Source organism: Panthera pardus, unplaced genomic scaffold (assembly GCF_024362965.1).
Source record: "Panthera pardus isolate Hobbes unplaced genomic scaffold, ASM2436296v1 HiC_scaffold_12, whole genome shotgun sequence".
Classification (NCBI taxonomy): Eukaryota; Metazoa; Chordata; class Mammalia; order Carnivora; family Felidae; genus Panthera; species Panthera pardus.
Window position 1 is genome coordinate 113,059,385 of NW_026526677.1, and position 18,942 is coordinate 113,078,326.

Sequence of the window (18,942 nt, forward strand, 5' to 3'; positions counted from 1 at the left end):
ACGTAAGCAAGTGGCAGAAACCAGGGCGTGGGCTGTGCACTTCCTGCTCCCCGATGCCGACATGACAAGGAGCCCAAGGGGTGATCTTCTGGGTTTCAGGTGCTTCGGAGTGTGGCTCTGCGTCCCCAGGGCCGTGTCCCCAGGGCCTTGCGCAGCCTTCCTCCCAGGACTCGTCTGTGGGCACACTTTCCTGAGGAGGAGGATGGGAAACACAGAGCCCACACGTCATGCCGACCACACTGAATGAGGCTCATGCCGACCACACTGAATGAGGCTCATGCCGACCACACTGAATGAGGCTCATGCGGGTCAAATGGGAGAAACCATCGGGGGCGACTGCAGGGGTCCGTTGCCTTTTCTCACTTCCATCCCCACACCTGTTTCTGGAAGGACAGTAGAAAGCCTCAGAAAAATCAAACCTCTGAACAATATTTGGTTGGAAACATGTTAAGGCAGGTTGAGTTTCTGCTCTTGAAACTGATTTCTGTGTGCATGTGTTTGCAGGGCTGGTGGCAGGAAGTGCTTGCAGCCCACCGTCTTCTCGCTGAACGCACTTTCCTCCGGGTGCCTTTGCCCCTTCACCTCTGTGTTGTGCTGGCTGGGATCTCCAACACCATGGAGGAGTGGGAAGGCTCGTCCTGCTTCTCTGTTAGAGAGGGTGCTTCTAGGGGCGCCAGGGGGGCTCGCCTGTCCCCAAAGGGTCCCTGCTGCAGCAGTCACAGGAAACCGGAAACCCCTGGATGACACCCCCCCCCCCCCCCCCCCACCAGGCGGGCAGACCTCCTCCAGCAGGTGGGAGCCAGGCTCTGGGAGGCCCCGCTGCCGCGTGGGCTTGGCTCTGCCCGGGGGCTCCCTGCAGCCCAGCCTCAGCTGTGGCGCTTCCACCTTCACAGTCCTCGTCTCCCTTCGTCCTTTAGTGTGAGCTCACTGTTGACATCCTGGGGCTGTTCTCCTGATCTGACCATACACACGGTGATAGAAAAAAAGTAGTTAACATTTCTGAATTCAATTCAAATCACTCAGAAACTCAAAGATTACACCATAAAATATATTTATTGAAGCTTCCAGACATTGTAGAATTTTCCTGTTTCATAGAAACAGCTGGTAAACGGCCACATACGTGAGAAATTGTAACTTCTCATTGTTTACTTAGTCCATTCATAAAATTTTCCTCCTGCCCTCTCTGCCGTCGTGCCCCATTTCTCCTGGATTACTCCGAGATGCTGTGTATTTTAACTAAAATAGAATATATTTTTAAGTGTTTAAATGAAAAACTGGTCTTCTATTTTATTAACACAAATTAGGATACAAAAAACAGCCAAAGAATTAATTACTGCTTCCTTAAGTACGCCATTTTCAACCTCTTACATACATAAATTTTTGAGCCCCTGGAAACCTGAACTGCTTCACAAAAATATTTAATGTTATGAAGGGAATACTCCATTTAACATTAACTCCATTAAACTATCGCTTGAAAGTTGCGTGGTCTGTCATGACCCACTACACAACCCAAGGAGATCAGTAACAAAAGGTACTTAGCAATGTGATAATTTTTTGAACATTTTAAATGCAGACTGGCCACATACTTATTCAAAGTTTAAAGTAGCAAATGTTTCTTTTTTTGCTAATACAGCTTTTACTGTCGTTACACTCTACTGATTTTTTAGAAACAAAGCAGCTCCACACTGAATCCACCGGTCCGGGCTGCCCCCACACGGAACGTCAATGTTGGTCACCACACGATCCCTCTCAGAACTCGTGTAAACAGGCAAAGATATGCACTCATCAGGGGAATAGGGACCATATGCACCCTGCAAAAAAGAATGACTTTGTTTTAAAATATGGCAATATACTATTTTGAAGCAGAGCAGTAGAGAAGCAAAGAAAACTCTCCCAAATAATAAGATTTAATATATTAGGAAATGTTTTAACACTAGCATCATAAACCCCATGATCCAGCTGTAACAATCATTTACAAATGTGCTTTTATTTTTAAATTGGTTGACTTATTTAGAGAGCAGCATGAGCAGGGCAAGGGTAGTTAAGTGAGGGAGGGGCAGAGGTGAAGGGGGGGTGGGCTCGGGGGAGAATCCCGAGCAGGGGCCAGGTTGTTGGCACTGAGCCCGATGTAGGGCTTGAATGCATGAACTGTGATGTGAGATCATGACCTGAGATGCGATCAGGAACTGGACGCTCAATCAAATCAGCCACCCAGGGGCCCAGATTACTGCCATTTTGTTAATTATGTGCTGGTTGTTTTTGTCATTCTCTGTTGCCCCCAGGGCTGTCCTCTTGCGGGACTGACGGCATTCTTTAGTGTTAGGCTGGAGTTCTTCCTCAGTGTGTGTTTTGTCTTTTTACTATAGATTTTGGTCTCCGGTGACTGTGAGTTGGAGAACTCCCTAAACATACTGCCATCTGGGCTCTCTGGTCTCGGCCATGCAAACGAGATGATGAAGGGACGTCATCACTTGGAAAGCGTCATGGTGAGCCCCTCACACTGTGGGGCTGCTGTGGCCCTGAGGCCCACCATCTCCAGAAGTCCACCTGTGGCAAACGTGCCCTCCTGCCCGGCATGGGGGGAAAGTCACCAGAGAGCCAAGGCTGAGAGGGGGACCCCCACGGGCCCAGATGTAAAAGGTACCTGAACGTGGCACTGTGGGCCGGACCTGGATTCTGTGTGGGGACAGGCGCTGAAGCTGAGAGGGGGGCTGCGGTGGCATCGCGTTCATCTTCCGGGTCTCATCGATGAGTCACACGATCCACGTTCTGGGTTGAAACAACACATGCAGAGAGGGTTCTGTATCAGCTTGATGGTCGCTCCAGTTCACGCGCACTCCCAAAGGACACGCGCCGTCTCATCTATTTTGTGAGTCCCTTAACTAATTTTCTACATGTGATTGAGTTTACTAGCTCTTTGAACCTTCACACCAGCTTTGTGATTATTTGTTTAGTTCTTCGTGCAGATATGTCTTCTTTCATTTGAAATGTATTCCTCTGTCGCCTCATTTTGTCTCACTTCCTATGGGTTACATGGAAAGCTTTTAGAAGTCTTCAAAGAAAGGCCTCCGTGGGCATGTTCCGTGGGTAGACTGCATGTACCTGGTGGCTCCGGTGGACTATGTGGAGGTGGACTGTAGCCTGGGGTCCTGGGGCATCTCTCACCAGTATCCCCCTGATGGCACGGCTGGAGCTGAAGGTAACCTGGCTGGGGGCTCCTGGCAGGGCAGGTGCTGCTGAAGCAGGGAGGGGCTGGAAGACCCCAGGGTGTCTCACACAAGGGTTGCCTGCTGAGTCATGCAGAGCTGAAGTGGGTACCTGCGTACCTTGGCAAGACATCTGGAGCCATGATGGGTGTTGTCAGAGCATGTCCTGTTGTGTGGACATGTGTAGGGCCATCTTGGGATGGCTGGGGCTGGTGGAGGCTGGGGATCTGGGACTCGCTACAGCAGCTGGCTAGCCAGGGCCCCCATAGCCTGTGCCCATCTGCGCTGTCAATGTGGAAGGGGAACGTTACAGTGGCTCCAGCCAGCTCCCCTCCCCCCAATCCACAAGAGAGGTCCACGCATCTCCTGCTATTAGGCAGACACTGCAGGCCTGGATCCTTTAAACCATAGCTGCCCTATCAAATGACGGCTCTCGTTCCTGTGCCCCAGGGTAGACCAATCTGCTCAGCATCTCTCAGGGCTGGCCCTCCAGGTGTGGATGGCGGTGGGGACGGGGCTTGGTCCCCCCTGCTCTTCTCTCCATGGTCCTTCTATCCTCTGTCCTGCAGAGACGTTGCTCGGTTGGCCCGGTGCATCGGTGTTGACTCCATGTGTGTCTGTGAAGGAGGGGAGTCAGGGTCTTTTCCCATGTCACCATCTCAGATCCTCTCCCAACAGTACTTCCTTAATGTCCTCTTCTCTCCATTATCCACCTAGTTCTAAGTTTTTGTTGTTGCTGGAACCATAATTCAAATAAAGCCCACATGCTGCAGTTTGTTGATAGGTCTCTTAGTTCTCCTAAATTTATAGGTTTTTGCTCCTGTTTTCCTTGAAGTTTATTTGCTGAAGAAACCACACCCTGGTTGGTTCCATTCCCATGGCATCACGTTCTTCCATTCCCTGGATTCCTGGGAACTGGATCCAGAGGTGAGTTTGGATTCAGATTGAATTTTTGGCACAAACCCTGCAAAGGTGGCACTGTATGCTTTCACAAGTAGGCACGCAGTATTTGGGTCTCTCTTTAGATATGAGGAGCCACGAGATTCTATCACACCAGAATCACACAAGAGGAATCTAATTCCACTAACCCTTCTTCACTTCTAGGCAGACAGGGATATACAAGGAGAAACTCCCATTACCAATCTTTGGATCATCATGAGGCATCATTCACTTAGAAAAGGCCGAAGAAACGCCCCTAAGTTCCCTCTGTTTATGTGCTTTCCAAGTAAATTTGTTCCCTAGTATGCTGTAAAGGTGATTAATGACCTCCTCCTTCCTTAAAAGTATTACGGCGAATTGGTGGATTTCAGCACACCTGGTGGGTTTCCATCGGTGCCGCTATTATCGCATTGCTACTAAAACTGTCAGTCTCTGCACAGGGGGAGTTCTTTAAATTGGCTCTTGAGTATTTATTGTTTGTTTTTTGCTATGTGTCAGGTCATCTTCAGCTTTCTTGCTTTCTGGTATGTCAGTGGGTGATAGCCCATCTTGTACATCTGCTGTCTCAGAAATTCGATGAGTCGTGATTGTGAGGATCCTTGAGATTCCTTTAATGGGAAGTGGAGGCAGGGATTGTGACATGGGAACGCCTTCTCACCCCCCTCTAGGATTATTCTGTGATGGGGGCTTAGAAGCACATATTTTCTAAAGAGAAATATCACGAGTTCATGGAATTTCCAATTCCAATTTTGGATTAATGTGCTTTTTGAGTTGATATACAATTTTATTCCACTAATGATTACTTCTTAGACTTGAAATGAGACTTAAGGGGAAAAGCTGGACTCATTCTAGAATTTGACACATGGAGAATGGGAAACCCAGGGAGGCTGCACCGTGGTAAGGAGCCGCAGTCAGCCGGAGAAAGGTCTGCCACATGAACACTGGCACCTGGGCACTGTGTTCTTTCGTCGCTTTCAGAAGAGAAGACACAGGACAATGGAAAAGGAATCGGCTTCGGGCTCTGGAGTACCTGGCCTCTCTGAGCACCAGTTTCTCTATTTCTCAAGGGTACTTGTCCACCTAATAGGATGTTGAAAGGACTCAATGGTACATGAAATAATTCAAATATAAAGCATTTATCCACATATCTCTAATTCTTTGGGCTACATATACAAATCATTTTTTTTAATTCCCTACCAATTCTCAGATGAACCAGACAAAAAAAAAAAAACGTAGCTTTTTAGCTTCTACTACATGTCGTGAACGGTGTTAGGACAGAGAGAAACAAAAATACTTTTTCCTACCTGGAAAAATTTACAACACACACTCTATTTTTAAGGATAAGAGGGAATTATATGAAATTTTGATTATCTTTTCCAATATGCCCCCCGCCTCCCGCTTACACAGATGCTGCCTCAACCTCTGCCTCTTCTGGTACTTGATCTATATCAGTTAAGTCCCTTTGAAAGCTCATTCACTCGTAACTTGCCTAAATCTTAACCTGATTTGCACAGAACAAAACCCATTCTCTATGGAGAATCATTGCCCAGATACATAAAGAGACCATCTGCCCTGCATCTCATTTTTCTCTTTTTGTATTGGTGATTCTGTCGGTTTTTATCCATTTCACTTAACAGCATTTTATATGCTAATGTCATGCTTAGAATTATAGAGCCTAAGCATTTTAGTATATAGCCAAATAAAGAGAAAAATAATCTTTGAAGCTTAAAATTCAGCTTAGGAAACACTATATTCATCAAACATACAGACTGTAACTTTTGGGAAAATGAGTATTTTGGAAAATCAAAATAATGTATTACTCTGGGATATGTTAAACTTACAAAGATTAAGGAAGAAAATGAATCCTCACTTGCACCTCAGAGAAAATACAGGATTTGGAGCTGAGAGAATTTTCACCATTATCAGCTGGTGCCTAAGCTCTTCCCTCTTCTCCAATTCTGCTTCCATGGCAGAGCTTCAGGTTCCAGAAGCTTCTGTAATTTTCACGACTCCGTAGCCACTCCTGAATCTAGTAACCTAGTGCAGGCCTGTACTGTCACATCCCTCAGCAGAGAGCACACACACACTGTATATTCTTGGGATGAAATGATCTACATCTATGAATACCTGTTTACAGACCTCAGAAGGGTCTTAAATTATCTCTGTCACCTGACACTTGCTTTGCTGGCCATCACTTTGATGGGAGACATGAAAATAGAAACGGCATACTGAAACGTCACCATGCTAGTCCTTCCTCTTAGCTGTGATGCCAAGTGATTTTGTCTTTAAATTAGGACTTAACAGTAATGCAGAGCTGATATTTTGCATGTTCACTATTGATTTTCTAGTTTTTGCATATATTTCCAAATCCTTCCACTCTTGCTTGGTTTTTGTTGTAACGTGGGGGTACAAATCTTGCTACCAAAACCTACAGTGTTTTGTCTTTTTAATTGTTTGAGAGAGAAAGAGAAAGCGCACACACACGGGAAGGAGCAGAGAGAAGGAGAGAGAGAGAGAGAGTCCCCAGCCGTCTCTGCACTCTCAGTGCAGGGTGCAACGTAGGACTCAAACTTATGAACCATGACATCAGGACTCCCGAGGGGAACTCAAGAGTCGGACACGTAACCGACAGAGCCACTGGGAGCCCTTGTACCGTGTTTTCAAAGCAAAGCAGCACTGTTGTCTCCTAAGTTCTTTGTCGTACTTGTTTGCTGGCATTTTTTATTCAAGTGTATGTGGCACACAGCGTTCTCCTTCCTGTGCACGATAGGAGTTGACGACTGTGAGCAGCTTTCAGTGCTCATCAGGGCAAGCATTTCCTGAGCCCCGTCACCTGTCTCACCCAGGCCCACTGTTGCTTCCTACAACTTTGCCGGTCATTTCTCAACCTCTCTTTCCTGGTAATCATTAGAACCTGTGAAGAAGCGAAATGTACTTGCTCTCAGGTCACAGGAGCACAGCTAAGTCCTTTGGCATTTCCGCTGTTAGCACAGTACCTTGTGCAGACAGAAGCCCCGTCGATATCGTTTAGCTGAATCAAATTCTTATGACCCAAATCCCACTTTAATATGTTTCTAGTAACAGACAAGCTTAGGTAAGAAACATTTGCACGAAACTAAAATTGTACTAAATACTATTAATAAACTCGCTGAGCGCTATTAACAAACACACAAACGAATGCAAACAAGAAGACTCATTAGGAAGCCTTACAATGTTACAGGCCATGAACACAAAGCAGTTAGACATTACTAAAATTTAGTAATTAAAAACCTGTATGTTGTTCTTAAAGTGGTTAATATCCTCATATATCCTACTTTATTAAAATAGAATCTGGTCCACTTTTTCAGTTCCATAATGAGGCTAAAATTTGGATTTCATACTCCTTTCTGAGCTCCGGAGAGTAAGTCAGAAGTGTGCATGTGTTACGAACAGCAGGCAGCAGGCTAGTATTTGAAGTAAGACAATTCGTTTCACAAAAGGCAAATGAAGATATGAGCAAACAACTTCACCAACAAACCAAAGAAAACAACAAAATGAGAAAACACCAGAAAACAAAATGATCTAGCTTGATTACGTTTTAAGTATTTGGCTAATATGTTTTATTATATTTTTTTTTTGTAAATATTTTGTTTTTAAGTAATCTCCATGACCAATGTGGGGCTCAAACCCCCAACCCTGAGGTCAAGAGTTGCATCCTTTACCACTGAGCCAGGGTTTTATAATATTTCTCATCAGTTGATGCATAAACCCAACTAACTTATTTTAAAACACACTTTTTTTTTTTTTTTTAGAAAAGAAGATACTAGAAAATCAGCTTTAATGTACATGAAAGTGGCACGATTTAGCGATCTAACTTCAGAACAATATTTCAAAACAGGAAACGGACAACTTGCCAGCAGTGAGTACCATGAAAGATGCTGTTTGGTCAAGACTAAAATGTACTTTGACAGAGAAATACTTTCTTCATATATTTCAATAATATAATGCTCATAATACAGTTTTCACAGCAAGTCCCTAACAGAGAAAAACATCACATAGAAAATATATTAATATTTATTATTTTAAACCAGGGTGCATACAAGACAGAGCTTTGAGCATACATCTACTGACACACAAGGTGATAATATTTTTATATAAAACTAATACAAAGACTGTTTTTGTGAGCAGTGCACAGAATCCCGTTTTAGTCCCTAGGAAGGCTGTTTCTGAAGTTGAACTGTCTGTGGTGGTATCTGCTGATATTCTCAAATATATAATGAATCTTCAAGGGCAAGCAGACAACGCTGTGTTTATTAAATTTGCACTGAATAGGGTTTCTTGAGAACCATGGAATAACGTCGTATACAACAGTTTTGGGAAATGCTTTAGAGAAAGCAAGTATTTTTTCGGGTAAAACCCCCTCAGATAATCCCACTTTGCATGTAGATTATTTCAACCCGAACTCCTGAGCTAGAACTGCAGCAATGTTAAGAATCTGCATTGTGAATGAGTGTGTAAATGACATTGTGCATGAGTGAGTGTGTAAATGAACAGCGTCACCTTAGTGCACACAGATCATGTGCATAGGAAAACAAGGAAAAGAGCTTCATGTGTATTTTATTTATAATTCCTCTTGAGAATTCCTAATTCTATCATTAATTGGCAAAGTGCATTGCCTTTATAACAGAAGAATGGTAGAGCCCCTCCCCAAGTAAAATCGGGAGAATCTCTTGCTCTTACCCTTCAGCTGGTACCGCATGCTGGAACATAACAAACTCTGGCAATCTAAAATGTTCTAGAGACAGCAGAGGGGCCGTGTGCTTCATAGCAGGGCTGGCCACACTCCTGCAGGAATGGAGCTACCCAGGGCCGTCAGGGGGCAGATAAGGTGGAAACAACTGGGAAGGAACCTTCTTCTGATCCAAAGAGGAAGAGTCACCAAAGTTTTGAACTGCTTATCTCCTCTGAGTTTATCAGAGGACTGTAGACTTCTGCCATAAACTAGCTTTTAAAAACATTTTTTTAATGTTTATTTATTTTTGAGAGACAGAGAGAGAAAGAGTGTGAGTGGAGGAGGGGCAGAGAGAGAGGGAGACACAGAATCTGAAGCAGGCTCCAGGCTCCGAGTTATTAGCACAGAGCCCAATGTGGGGCTCGAACTCACGAACCACGAAATCATGAACTGAGCTGAAGTCGGACACTGAACTGACTGAGCCACCCAGGCACCCCTGCCATAGAGTAACTTTAAGAGTAAATGAAAAAGTAAATTTTTTTACTGGCTTATGTAAATTGATGTGACGCTTCCTTTCATTTTATGCTGGCTCCTTCTCTCCTAGTAAAAATGCACTAAATGTTAATGTTCTTTCCCCCCTAAATTCTGTAAAACATTTTAAAAAATCTACAGCTGCCCTAAATTTTTTTTTCTTCGACAAAGTATTGCTTCTGTCAAACAGAAGTTGGAGAGTTTGAGTCCTGTGGTTTCTGATGCAGCTCCTCAAGTCTGCTCTTGTCTGAAAGCAGATGAGATCCACGTCAGCAGGCAGGGATGTCTCCCCCTAGATTTTATTCGTGGATACTGAGATCTGAACTTGATATAATTTTCTCACATCATAACTACTGTTCTCAGTTGTCGGCCATAGTAACCACAGAAAAATCACGCACAGGTCCGATGGCCATGAGCTGCACAGCGGGGCCGTGTGGGCTCACGCCGCTCAGCAGTCTGGGCCTGGGCCCGAGAAGTAGACAGCGCCCCGGGTTGAACGTTAACTGCCTGATGGCTTAGCACGCTGTCCAGGTCACAATGCACAATCTTTGAAGCTTCCATTTTGCTTACAATGGAGATGAAAATCCTATCTCAGACTTTCTTGGAAGGCCTACATATTCTGTATTTCACACATACGTGCCTGGCACGTAATCAGTACAAATACATGCTAATTGTTATAGTTGACACTAGCACTCCCATTGTGGGGCTCATGAACAATCACTTAATTCATCGGATGGCCAGTTACTTACCAGCCAACCAGGAAAACTGCTAACTGACCAGACCCGCAGGCCTGTGATGAAAGGGGTTGTGTGTTCCATGCTGTGACCACATCCATCCTCTTAGAGCCAGACTGACTTGAGTCACACCTTACCACAGTCCTGTTCTAAACCCTGCTGGCCATACGTGCTGTGAACCCCGGGAGTGGTTATATGCCTTGTCATATGTGGTCTCAGCCTTCCTTCATTTTTTAGTGAAGTGTAGCTGACAGGCCGTGTTTCATCAGTGTCAGGGGTACAGCATGTGATTGGACAAGTCTATACGTTCCAGTGGGTCACCACAGTGTGGCTGCCCCTGTCCCCATGCAAACTCCGCTGACTACATTCCCTGTGCTGTGCCTGTCATTCCCGTGATGTATTCATCCAATAACTGCAAGCCTGCACCTCCCCCTCCCTCCACCCACCCCCCCTCCCGGCCCTGCCCTCTGACAGCCCTGTTTGTTCTCTGTAGTTTTGGGTCTGTTTCTGTTTTGTGTTTACGTGTGTCTTTTATTTTTTAGATTCCTCATAGATGTGAAATCATATGGCCTTTGTCTTTCTCTGACTTCTTGAAATTAGCATTATACCCTATAGGTCCATCCATGTTGTCACAAATGGCAAGATGTCATTCTTTTTTATGACTAATACTCCGTTGTATACCATACACATCTTCTCTATTTATTTGTCTGTGGATGAACGCTTGGTTGCATCCATTATCTTGGCTGTTGTACATAATGCTGCAATGAACATAGGGGTGCATGTACCTTTTTTGAATTGGTGTTTTCATACCCAGTAGATGAATTACTGGATCGTAGGGTAGTTCCATTCTTACTACTTTCAGGAAGCCCCATACTGTCTTCCACAGTGACTGCATCAACTTACATTCCTACCAGCAGTGCTTGAGACTAACAACTTCTCCACATCCTTGCCAGCACGTGTTGTTTTGTGTGTTGTTGGCTTTAGCCATCCTGACAGGTATGAGGTGATACCTCTTCATAGTGTTGACTTGGATTTCCCTGAGGGTGGGTGATGTTGAGCATCTTTTCACGTGTCTGTTGGCCATCTGGATGTCTGGAGAAATGTCTGTTCATGTCTTCTGCCCATCTTCAATGGGATTATTTGTTTCTTTTGCTCTGGAATTGAATAAATCCTTCATATATTCTTCATATACTTATTGGATGTATCATTTAGTAGACCACCTTTTCATTTGGTAGAGGTTTCTTTCACCATGCAAAAGCTTTTTATTTCTGGCATAATTTGCTTTTGTTTCCCTAGCCTCATAAGACACATCTAGAAAAATGTTTCAACAGCTGATGTCAAAGAAATTACTGCCTGTATTTGCTGCTAGGAGTTTTATGGTTTGTCTCACATTTAGGTCTTTGATCCGTTTTGAGTTTATTTTTGTGTGCTGTGTAAGAAGGTGGTCCAGGTTCATTCTTCTGCATGTCGCTGTCCCGTTTTCCCAGCACCATTTGTTGAAGAGATGTTTTTGCCACATTGTGCATTACTGCTTCTCTTGCTGTCTATTCCCTGACCGTATAAGCACGGGTTTATTTCTGGTTCTCTAATCTGTTCCATTGATCTATGTGTCTATTTTGGGGCCGGTACCATACTGTTGTGATTACTAAAGATTCATATTATACTTTGAAATCTGGGATTGTGATGCCTCCAGACTTGTTCTTTCTCGACAGAGCTTCAGCTGTTCGGAGTCTGCCGGGGTTCCACACAAATTTTAGTACTATTTATTCTAGATAGGTGAAAAATGTTGGTATCTTAATAAGGACTGCATTGAATCCTTTCAGTAAGATGCACATTTAACAATACTTTTACACATTTCACACATTAGGAATGGAATATGTTTCAAATTGTGTCATCTTCGGTTTACTTAATGTTATACAGTTTGTAGACTATAGGTCTTTCACCTCCTTATTTAAGTTTATTCCTATGTATTTTATTATTTTTGGTGCAATTGTAAATGGGATTTTCTTTTTAAATTTATTTATTTTTAATTGCAGCAGTTAACCTAGAGTGTTACATAAGTTTCAAATATACAGTATAGTGATTCCACAGTTCTATATATTACTTGTTACTCAGTGCTCATCAAGATAAGTGTAATCTAACTCCCTGTGACCTGTCTCACCCATTCTTGCACTGACCTTCCTTCTATTAAGTGCCAGTTTGTTCTCTATAGTTAAGAATGTTTTTTGGTTTTTCTCTTTTTTTTCTTTGTTCATTTGTTTTGTTTCTTAAATTCTACATATGAATGAGATCATATGGTATTTGTCCTTCTCTGACTTGCTTATTTCACTTTAAGTATTGTATTCTCATGTTCCATCCGTGTCCTTGTAAATGGCAGGATTTTGTTCATTTTTACTGGTGAGTAATATTCCAGTGTGTGTGTGTACTCCACGTCTTTATCCAGTCACCTATCGATGGACATTTGCATTGCTTCCACATCTTGGCTACTGTAGACAACACTGGGGTGCATGTTATCTTTTTGCATTAGAGTTTTCTTTTTTTTTTTTTTTTTTCCTTCCCTGCCCCCATGGTCTTCTGTTAAGTTTCTCAGGATCCACACAGGAGTGAAAACATATGGTATTGGTCTTTCTCTGTATGACTTATTTCACTTAGAGAGTCTTCATATTCTTTGGGTAAATACCCAGTAGTGCAATTACTAGATTCCAAAGTAGTTCTATTTTTAAATTTTTAAGGAACTTCCTTACTGTCTTCCATAGTAGCTGTATCAACTTCCATTCCTGCCAGCAGGGCATAAGACTTTTTCTCCATATCCTTAACACCACTTGCTGTTTCTTGTGTTTTTTATTTTTGCCATTCTGACAGATGTGAAGGGATATCGGATGGTGGTTTTGATTTGTATTTCCCTGATGATGAGTGATGGTGAGTATCTTTTCAAATGTCTGTTGGTCATCTGTATGTCTCCTTTGGAGAAATGTCTGTTATGTTTTCTGCCCGTTTTTAAATTGGATTTTTGTGTGTGTTGAGTGGTACAAGTTCTTTATATATTTTGGATACTAACCCTTTATTGGATATGTCATTTGCAAATATCTTCTCCCATTCAGTAGGCTGTCTTTCAGTTGTGCTGGTGGTTTCCTTTGTTGTGCAGAAAGAAGCTTTTTATTTTGATGTAGTCCCGATACTTTATTTTTGCTTTTGTTTCCCTTGGCTCAAGAGACAAACCTAGTAAGTAACTGTAGTGACCAAGGTCAGGAAAATTGCTGCCTGTGTTCTCTTCCATGATTTTCATGGTTTCCCGTCTCACATTTATGTCTTTAACCCATTTTGAGTTTATTTTTGTGTACGGTGTAAGACAATGGCCCACTTTCATTCTTTTGCATCTTGCTGTCCAGTTTTCCCAACACCATTTGTTGAAGAGATTTCTTCCCGTTGCATATTCTTGGCTCCTTTGTCATAAATTAACTGACCATGTAAATGTGGTTTTACTTTGGGGCCTGCTATTCTGTGCCATTGATCAATATGTCTATTGTTGTGACAGGACCATATGGTTTTGATTACTATAGTTTTGCAACATACCATTAGGTCTGGAATTGTGATACCTCCAGTTTTGTTTTTCAGATTGTATGGCTTTTTTGTTTTCTGGTTTTATATGTATTTTAGGATTGTTTATTCTAGTTCCATGAAAAATGTTGTTGATATGTTGTTAGGGATTGCATTAAATATGTAAATTGCTTTGGACAGTACACACATTTTAACAACATTTTGCTCTTCCCACCCATGTGCACGGACTGTGTTGGTTGCTTTGTGTCGTCTTCAGTTTCTTTCATCAATGTTTGATGTTTTCAGAGTGTAAGTCTTCTACCTCTTGGGTTACGTTTATTCTTAGTTATCTTATTATGGGCTGCAAATGTAAACGGGATCGGTTTCTTATTTTTGCTTTCGGCTGCTTCATTATCAGTGTACAGAAATGCAATGGGATTCTTTTTAAAATTTTAATTCCAATATAGTAAACATACAGTGTTATATTAGTTTCAGGTGTACAATGTAATGATTGAACAATTCCATACATCACTCAGTGGTCCTCACAGCAGGTGCACTCCTTAATCCCTGTTACCTGTTTCCCCATCCCCCCCACCAATACCCTTTCCTGACCCGTAGGAACCTTCAGTGTGTTCCTGAGAGTTAATATAGAGCCTGTTTCCTGGCTTGTCTCTTCCTCTCTTTTTTAAATACCTTTGCTCGTTTGTTTTGTTTCTTAATTCCACATGAGTGAAATCATATCCCATTTGTCTTTCTTTGGCTTATTTCACTTAGCATAATGCTCTCTAGCTCCATCCATGTTGTTGAAAATGGCAAGAATTCTTTTTTATGGCTGAGTAATATTCAATGGCACCCCCCGCCCCCCCCCCCCCCCACACAAACACCCTGCATCTTCTTTATTCATTCATCTATCCATGGACACTTGGGCTGCTTCCATAATTTGCCTGTTATAAATAATGATGCTATAAACAGAGGGATGTATGTATCCCTTTGAATTAGTTTTTGCATTTTTTGGTAAATACTCATGAGTGTGATTACTGGATTGTACAGTAGTTTTCTCTTTTAACTTTTTGAGGAACCTCATACTGTTTTCCACAGTGGCTGCACCAGTTTGCATTCCCACCAACGCTGAACTAAGGTTGCTTTTTCTCCACACCCTTGCGAATCTTGTTTGTGTTGTCGATTTTAGCCATTCTGACAAGGTAGGAAGTCATATCTCATTGTGGTTTTGATTTGCATTTCCCTGATGCAATGCGATGGATTTCTGTATATTGATTTGTATTCTGTGACTTTACTGAATTCATTTATCAGTTCTAAGTAGTTTTTGGGTGGACTGTTTACAGTTATCCCTATGACATCATGTCACGACCTGCAAATGATGAAAGTGTGACTTCTTCCTCACCGATTAGGATGACTTTGATTTTTGTTGTCTCACTGCTGCCTCTAGGACTTCCAGTACTATGTTGTATAAAAGTGGTGAGAGTGGACAACCTTGTCTTGGGAAAAGCTCTCAGGTTTTCACCATTTAGTATGATGTTCACTGTCAGTTTTTCATACATGGCCTTTATTACAGGGAGCTAGGTTCCCTCTAAAGCTACTTGGTTGAGGCCTTTTATCATGAATCGAAGTTGTATTCTGTCAAATGCTTTTTCTGCAACTACTGAAAGCCTGTTTTTCTTTATCATTTCTCTTACTGATGTGATGTATCATGTTGACTGATTTGCAAATGACAAACCACCCTTGCCTTCATTATGGAAATATATCTGACTTCATTGTGGTGAAGGATTTTAGTGTACTGTTGAATTTGGTTTGCTAGTATTTTATTAAGAATATTTGCAACCATATTCATAAGAGACATTAGCCTATAGTTCTCTTTTCTAGGGAAGTCTTTATCTGGTTTTGCTATCAGGGTAATGCTGGCCTGGTAGAATGAATTTGGAAATTTTCCATCTTTTTCTATTTTTTTTGAATAGTTTGACCAAAATAGGTATTAACTTTTCTTTAAATGTTTGGTAGAATTGCCTTGGGAAGCCATCTGGCCCTCAACTTTTGTTTGTTGGGAGTTTGATTACTGATTCCATTTCATTGCTGGTAATTAGTCTGTTCAAATTTCCTGTTTCTTCCTGGTTCAGTTTTGTAAGTTCCTACGTTTCTAGGGATTTATCTATTTGTTCTCAGTTCCAATTTGTTGGTGTATAATTTTTCACAGTATTTTCTGGCAACTGCTTGTATTTCTTGGTTGTTTGCTGAGTCTGGCTAGAGATTTATCAATTTTGTTGAACTTTTAAAATTTTTTTAGTTTCTATATCACTTATTTCTGCTCTAATCTTTTTATTTCCTTCCTCATGCTGCTTTTGGGTTTTGTTTGTTCTTCTTTTTCTAGCTCTTTTAGGTTCAAGGTTAGGTTGTTTATTTGAAATTTTTCTTGTTTCTTGACGTAGGCCTGAATACATACGTATTTCCATCTTACAACTGCTTTTCCTGTGTTCCAAAGAATTTGGACAATTGTGTTTTATTTTTTAAAATTTTACCATTATTCTTTATTTCAATTCCAGTACAGTTAACAAACTGTGTTATACTAATTTCAGGTGTACAATATTGTGATTCAACAATTCCATACATGACTCAGTGCTCATCATGCACCTGATTTTCTGCAAGTATGACCTCTCCACTGACATAAGTGGATGTTAAAGTCCCCTACTATTACTGTATTACTATCAATGTCTCTCTATTAATATTTGTTTTATGTATTTAGGTGCTCCAATGTTGGATGCATAAATACAATTGTTACATAATCTTGATCGACTGACCCCTTTTACCATTACGTGATGCCCTTCTTTGTCTCTTGTTACAGTCGGTTTTATATTTCAATGTTTTTAAATGTTTATTTTGAAAGAGCATGAGCAGGGGAGGGGCAGAGAGGGAGACACAGAATCCAAAGCAGACGCCAGGCTCTGAGCTGTCAGCACTGACCCCGAAAGTGGGGCTCGAACTTATAACCCTACCTGAGTCACCCAGGCGCCCCTCTTGTTACAGTCTGTTTTAAAGTCTATTTTGTGTAAGTATTGTTACCCTGGCTTTTTCCCCCCTCCACTCTATTTGCACGCTACATCTTTCACTTTTAGCCTGTGTCTCTAGGTCCGCAAGTGAGTCTCTTGTAGGCAGGATACAGGTGGGTCCTGTATTTTTATCCGTTAGGTCACCTTGTGTTTACTGATTGGAGCATTTAGACCATTTACACTTAATTATTGATAGGAATTCAACTGTCATTTTGTTCACTAGTTTGTTTGTAGTTCTCTATTATCTGCTTTTCCTTTTGCCCTATTTCTTAATGATTGATGGGTTTCTTCTGTAGTATTATGCTTCGCTTCTTTAAATTTGTGTGTATCTATCATAGGTTTTGGGTTTGTGGTTGCCATGAGTATTTAGCAACTCTGGATTTAGTTTATGGTCATTTAAGTTTGAACATATTTTTAAAGAACTTCTATTTGACTCCATCCTCCATGTTTTATTTATAAGTTATCATATTTTACATCTTTGTAGTCATAATTTTCTTATTTCTAATTCTAGCCTTTCCTCTTCTACTTGAAGTCCCTTTAACATTTTTTGTAACCCCAGCTGTATAGTGATGAACTTGTTTAACTTCTGTCTGGGAAATCCTTACCCAATTTTGAATTATACACTTGCTGGGTATTCCTTGTTATAGGTTTTCTTCTCATCATTTTGAATATATCATGCCACTGTCATCTGGCCCTCAAAGTTTTTGCTGAAAAGTCAGCTGATAACCTTAAGGAGTTTCCCTGAGATGTAACACTTTGCTTCTCTGTTGCTGTTTTTAAATTTTTCTCTTTAACAGTACTTTCTGCCATTTTAATAATTGAGTATTGGTGTGGACCAACTGGTGTGGTTTCATCTTGTTTGGAACTCTCTATGCTTCTTGAACCTGGATGTCTGTTTCCTCCCCCAGGTTAGGTCAGTTTTCAGCTACAATTTCTTCAAATAAGTTTTCTGCCTCTTTCTCTCTTCTGCTTCTGAGATTCCTATAATGTTAATGTTTGTTTGTGTGTTTGACGTTGTCCAAGATACCCCTTAACCTATCCTCATTTTTTAAATGTTTATTTTTGAGAGAGACAGAACACAAGGGGAGGAGCAGAGAGAGAGAGGGAGACACAGAATCCGAAGCAGGCTCCAGGCTCTGAGCTGTCAGCACAGAGCCCAACACCGGGCTCAAACCCACAAACTGTGAGATCATGACCTGAGCCAAAGTCAGACACTTAACCAACTGAGCTAATCAGGGATCCCCTGCTATCCTCATTTTTAAAAATTGTTTTTACTTTTTACTGTCCAGCTTGGGTGCTTTCCATGGCCCTGTCTTCCAGATCACCAATCCATTCTTCTGCATCCTGTGTTGATTCACTCTAGTGTATTTATCCTTCGCATATCACAGTCTTCAGTTCTGACTGGTTTTAAATACCTTTTCTAGGTTTGTTGATGTTGTCCCTGCGATCTTCCATTATGTATCAGGTGTGTCGCTTGCCTCAATGTCATTCGGTTCTCGCTGGGGTCACGTCTTGTTCTTTGGGTTGGAGCAACACTCTGCATGCTGTGCTGGACTTTGTGTGTTTCTGTAAACTGGGTGCACCAGCTACTTGAACCTCAAAGAGTGTCCTTTGGTGGTCGTCCCGTGTAGACTGTGTGCCTGCTGACTTGAGCCGTGGGCTGGGGCCCTGGGGCACTCTGAGCGTGGCTGCAGGGGCCTCATGACGAGACCATGGACGGCGAAGTGGAGGGTGGGCCGGGGGCCCCAGGGTGCTCTGGATAAGGGGCACCCCACCAGGTCAGAAAAACTGTGCTGGTAGTGAGCTGGGATGGCAGGGCGCTCTGCTCAGGGCTACTCTGACGTGGCAAGTGGATCTGAAGCTGGCACAGGCCGGGCTGTCCCAGGGGCTCCCTGCAGGGGACACCCTGACAGGTGACTGCCATCACCTGGGGTGTGGGCTGGGTGTTTTATGGTGCTTCGTACTGGGGGTGTCCTGGAGGGCAGCTGGAACCAAAAGGCAGGGGCAGGGGCACCTGGATGGGGCCTCTGGAGCTTCGGCAGACATGACCCACGAGGTCTCAGAGGGCCGTGTGGGGCAGGAGTCCCCGCGAGCCCTGGGAAGCGTTCTGGGGTACGTACTATGCACCTGTGTCACCTTGGGGCAGTGGCGGGAGCTGCAGCGAGTGCTGGACGGGGCCGTCTCCGGGGCCGCCACCGGGGCGTGACTCCTGAAAAAGGTGTGGG

The 18,942-nt window shown here is 42.6% G+C and overlaps 1 protein-coding gene across 8 annotated transcripts in view; it reads right to left on the reverse strand.

Moving 5' to 3' along the window:
* Positions 1-1,034: 1,034 nt before the first annotated feature.
* DYNC2H1 (dynein cytoplasmic 2 heavy chain 1) overlaps positions 1,035-18,942 on the reverse strand; it is a 347,141-nt gene continuing 329,233 nt past the window's right edge. For all 8 annotated transcript variants that reach the window (XM_053900571.1, XM_053900570.1, XM_053900566.1 and 5 more), the window contains one exon: positions 1,035-1,811. In XM_053900571.1, coding sequence (XP_053756546.1) covers positions 1,653-1,811 — 159 coding nt within the window. In that variant the 3' untranslated portion in view covers positions 1,035-1,652. The remainder of the gene's footprint in view (positions 1,812-18,942) is intronic.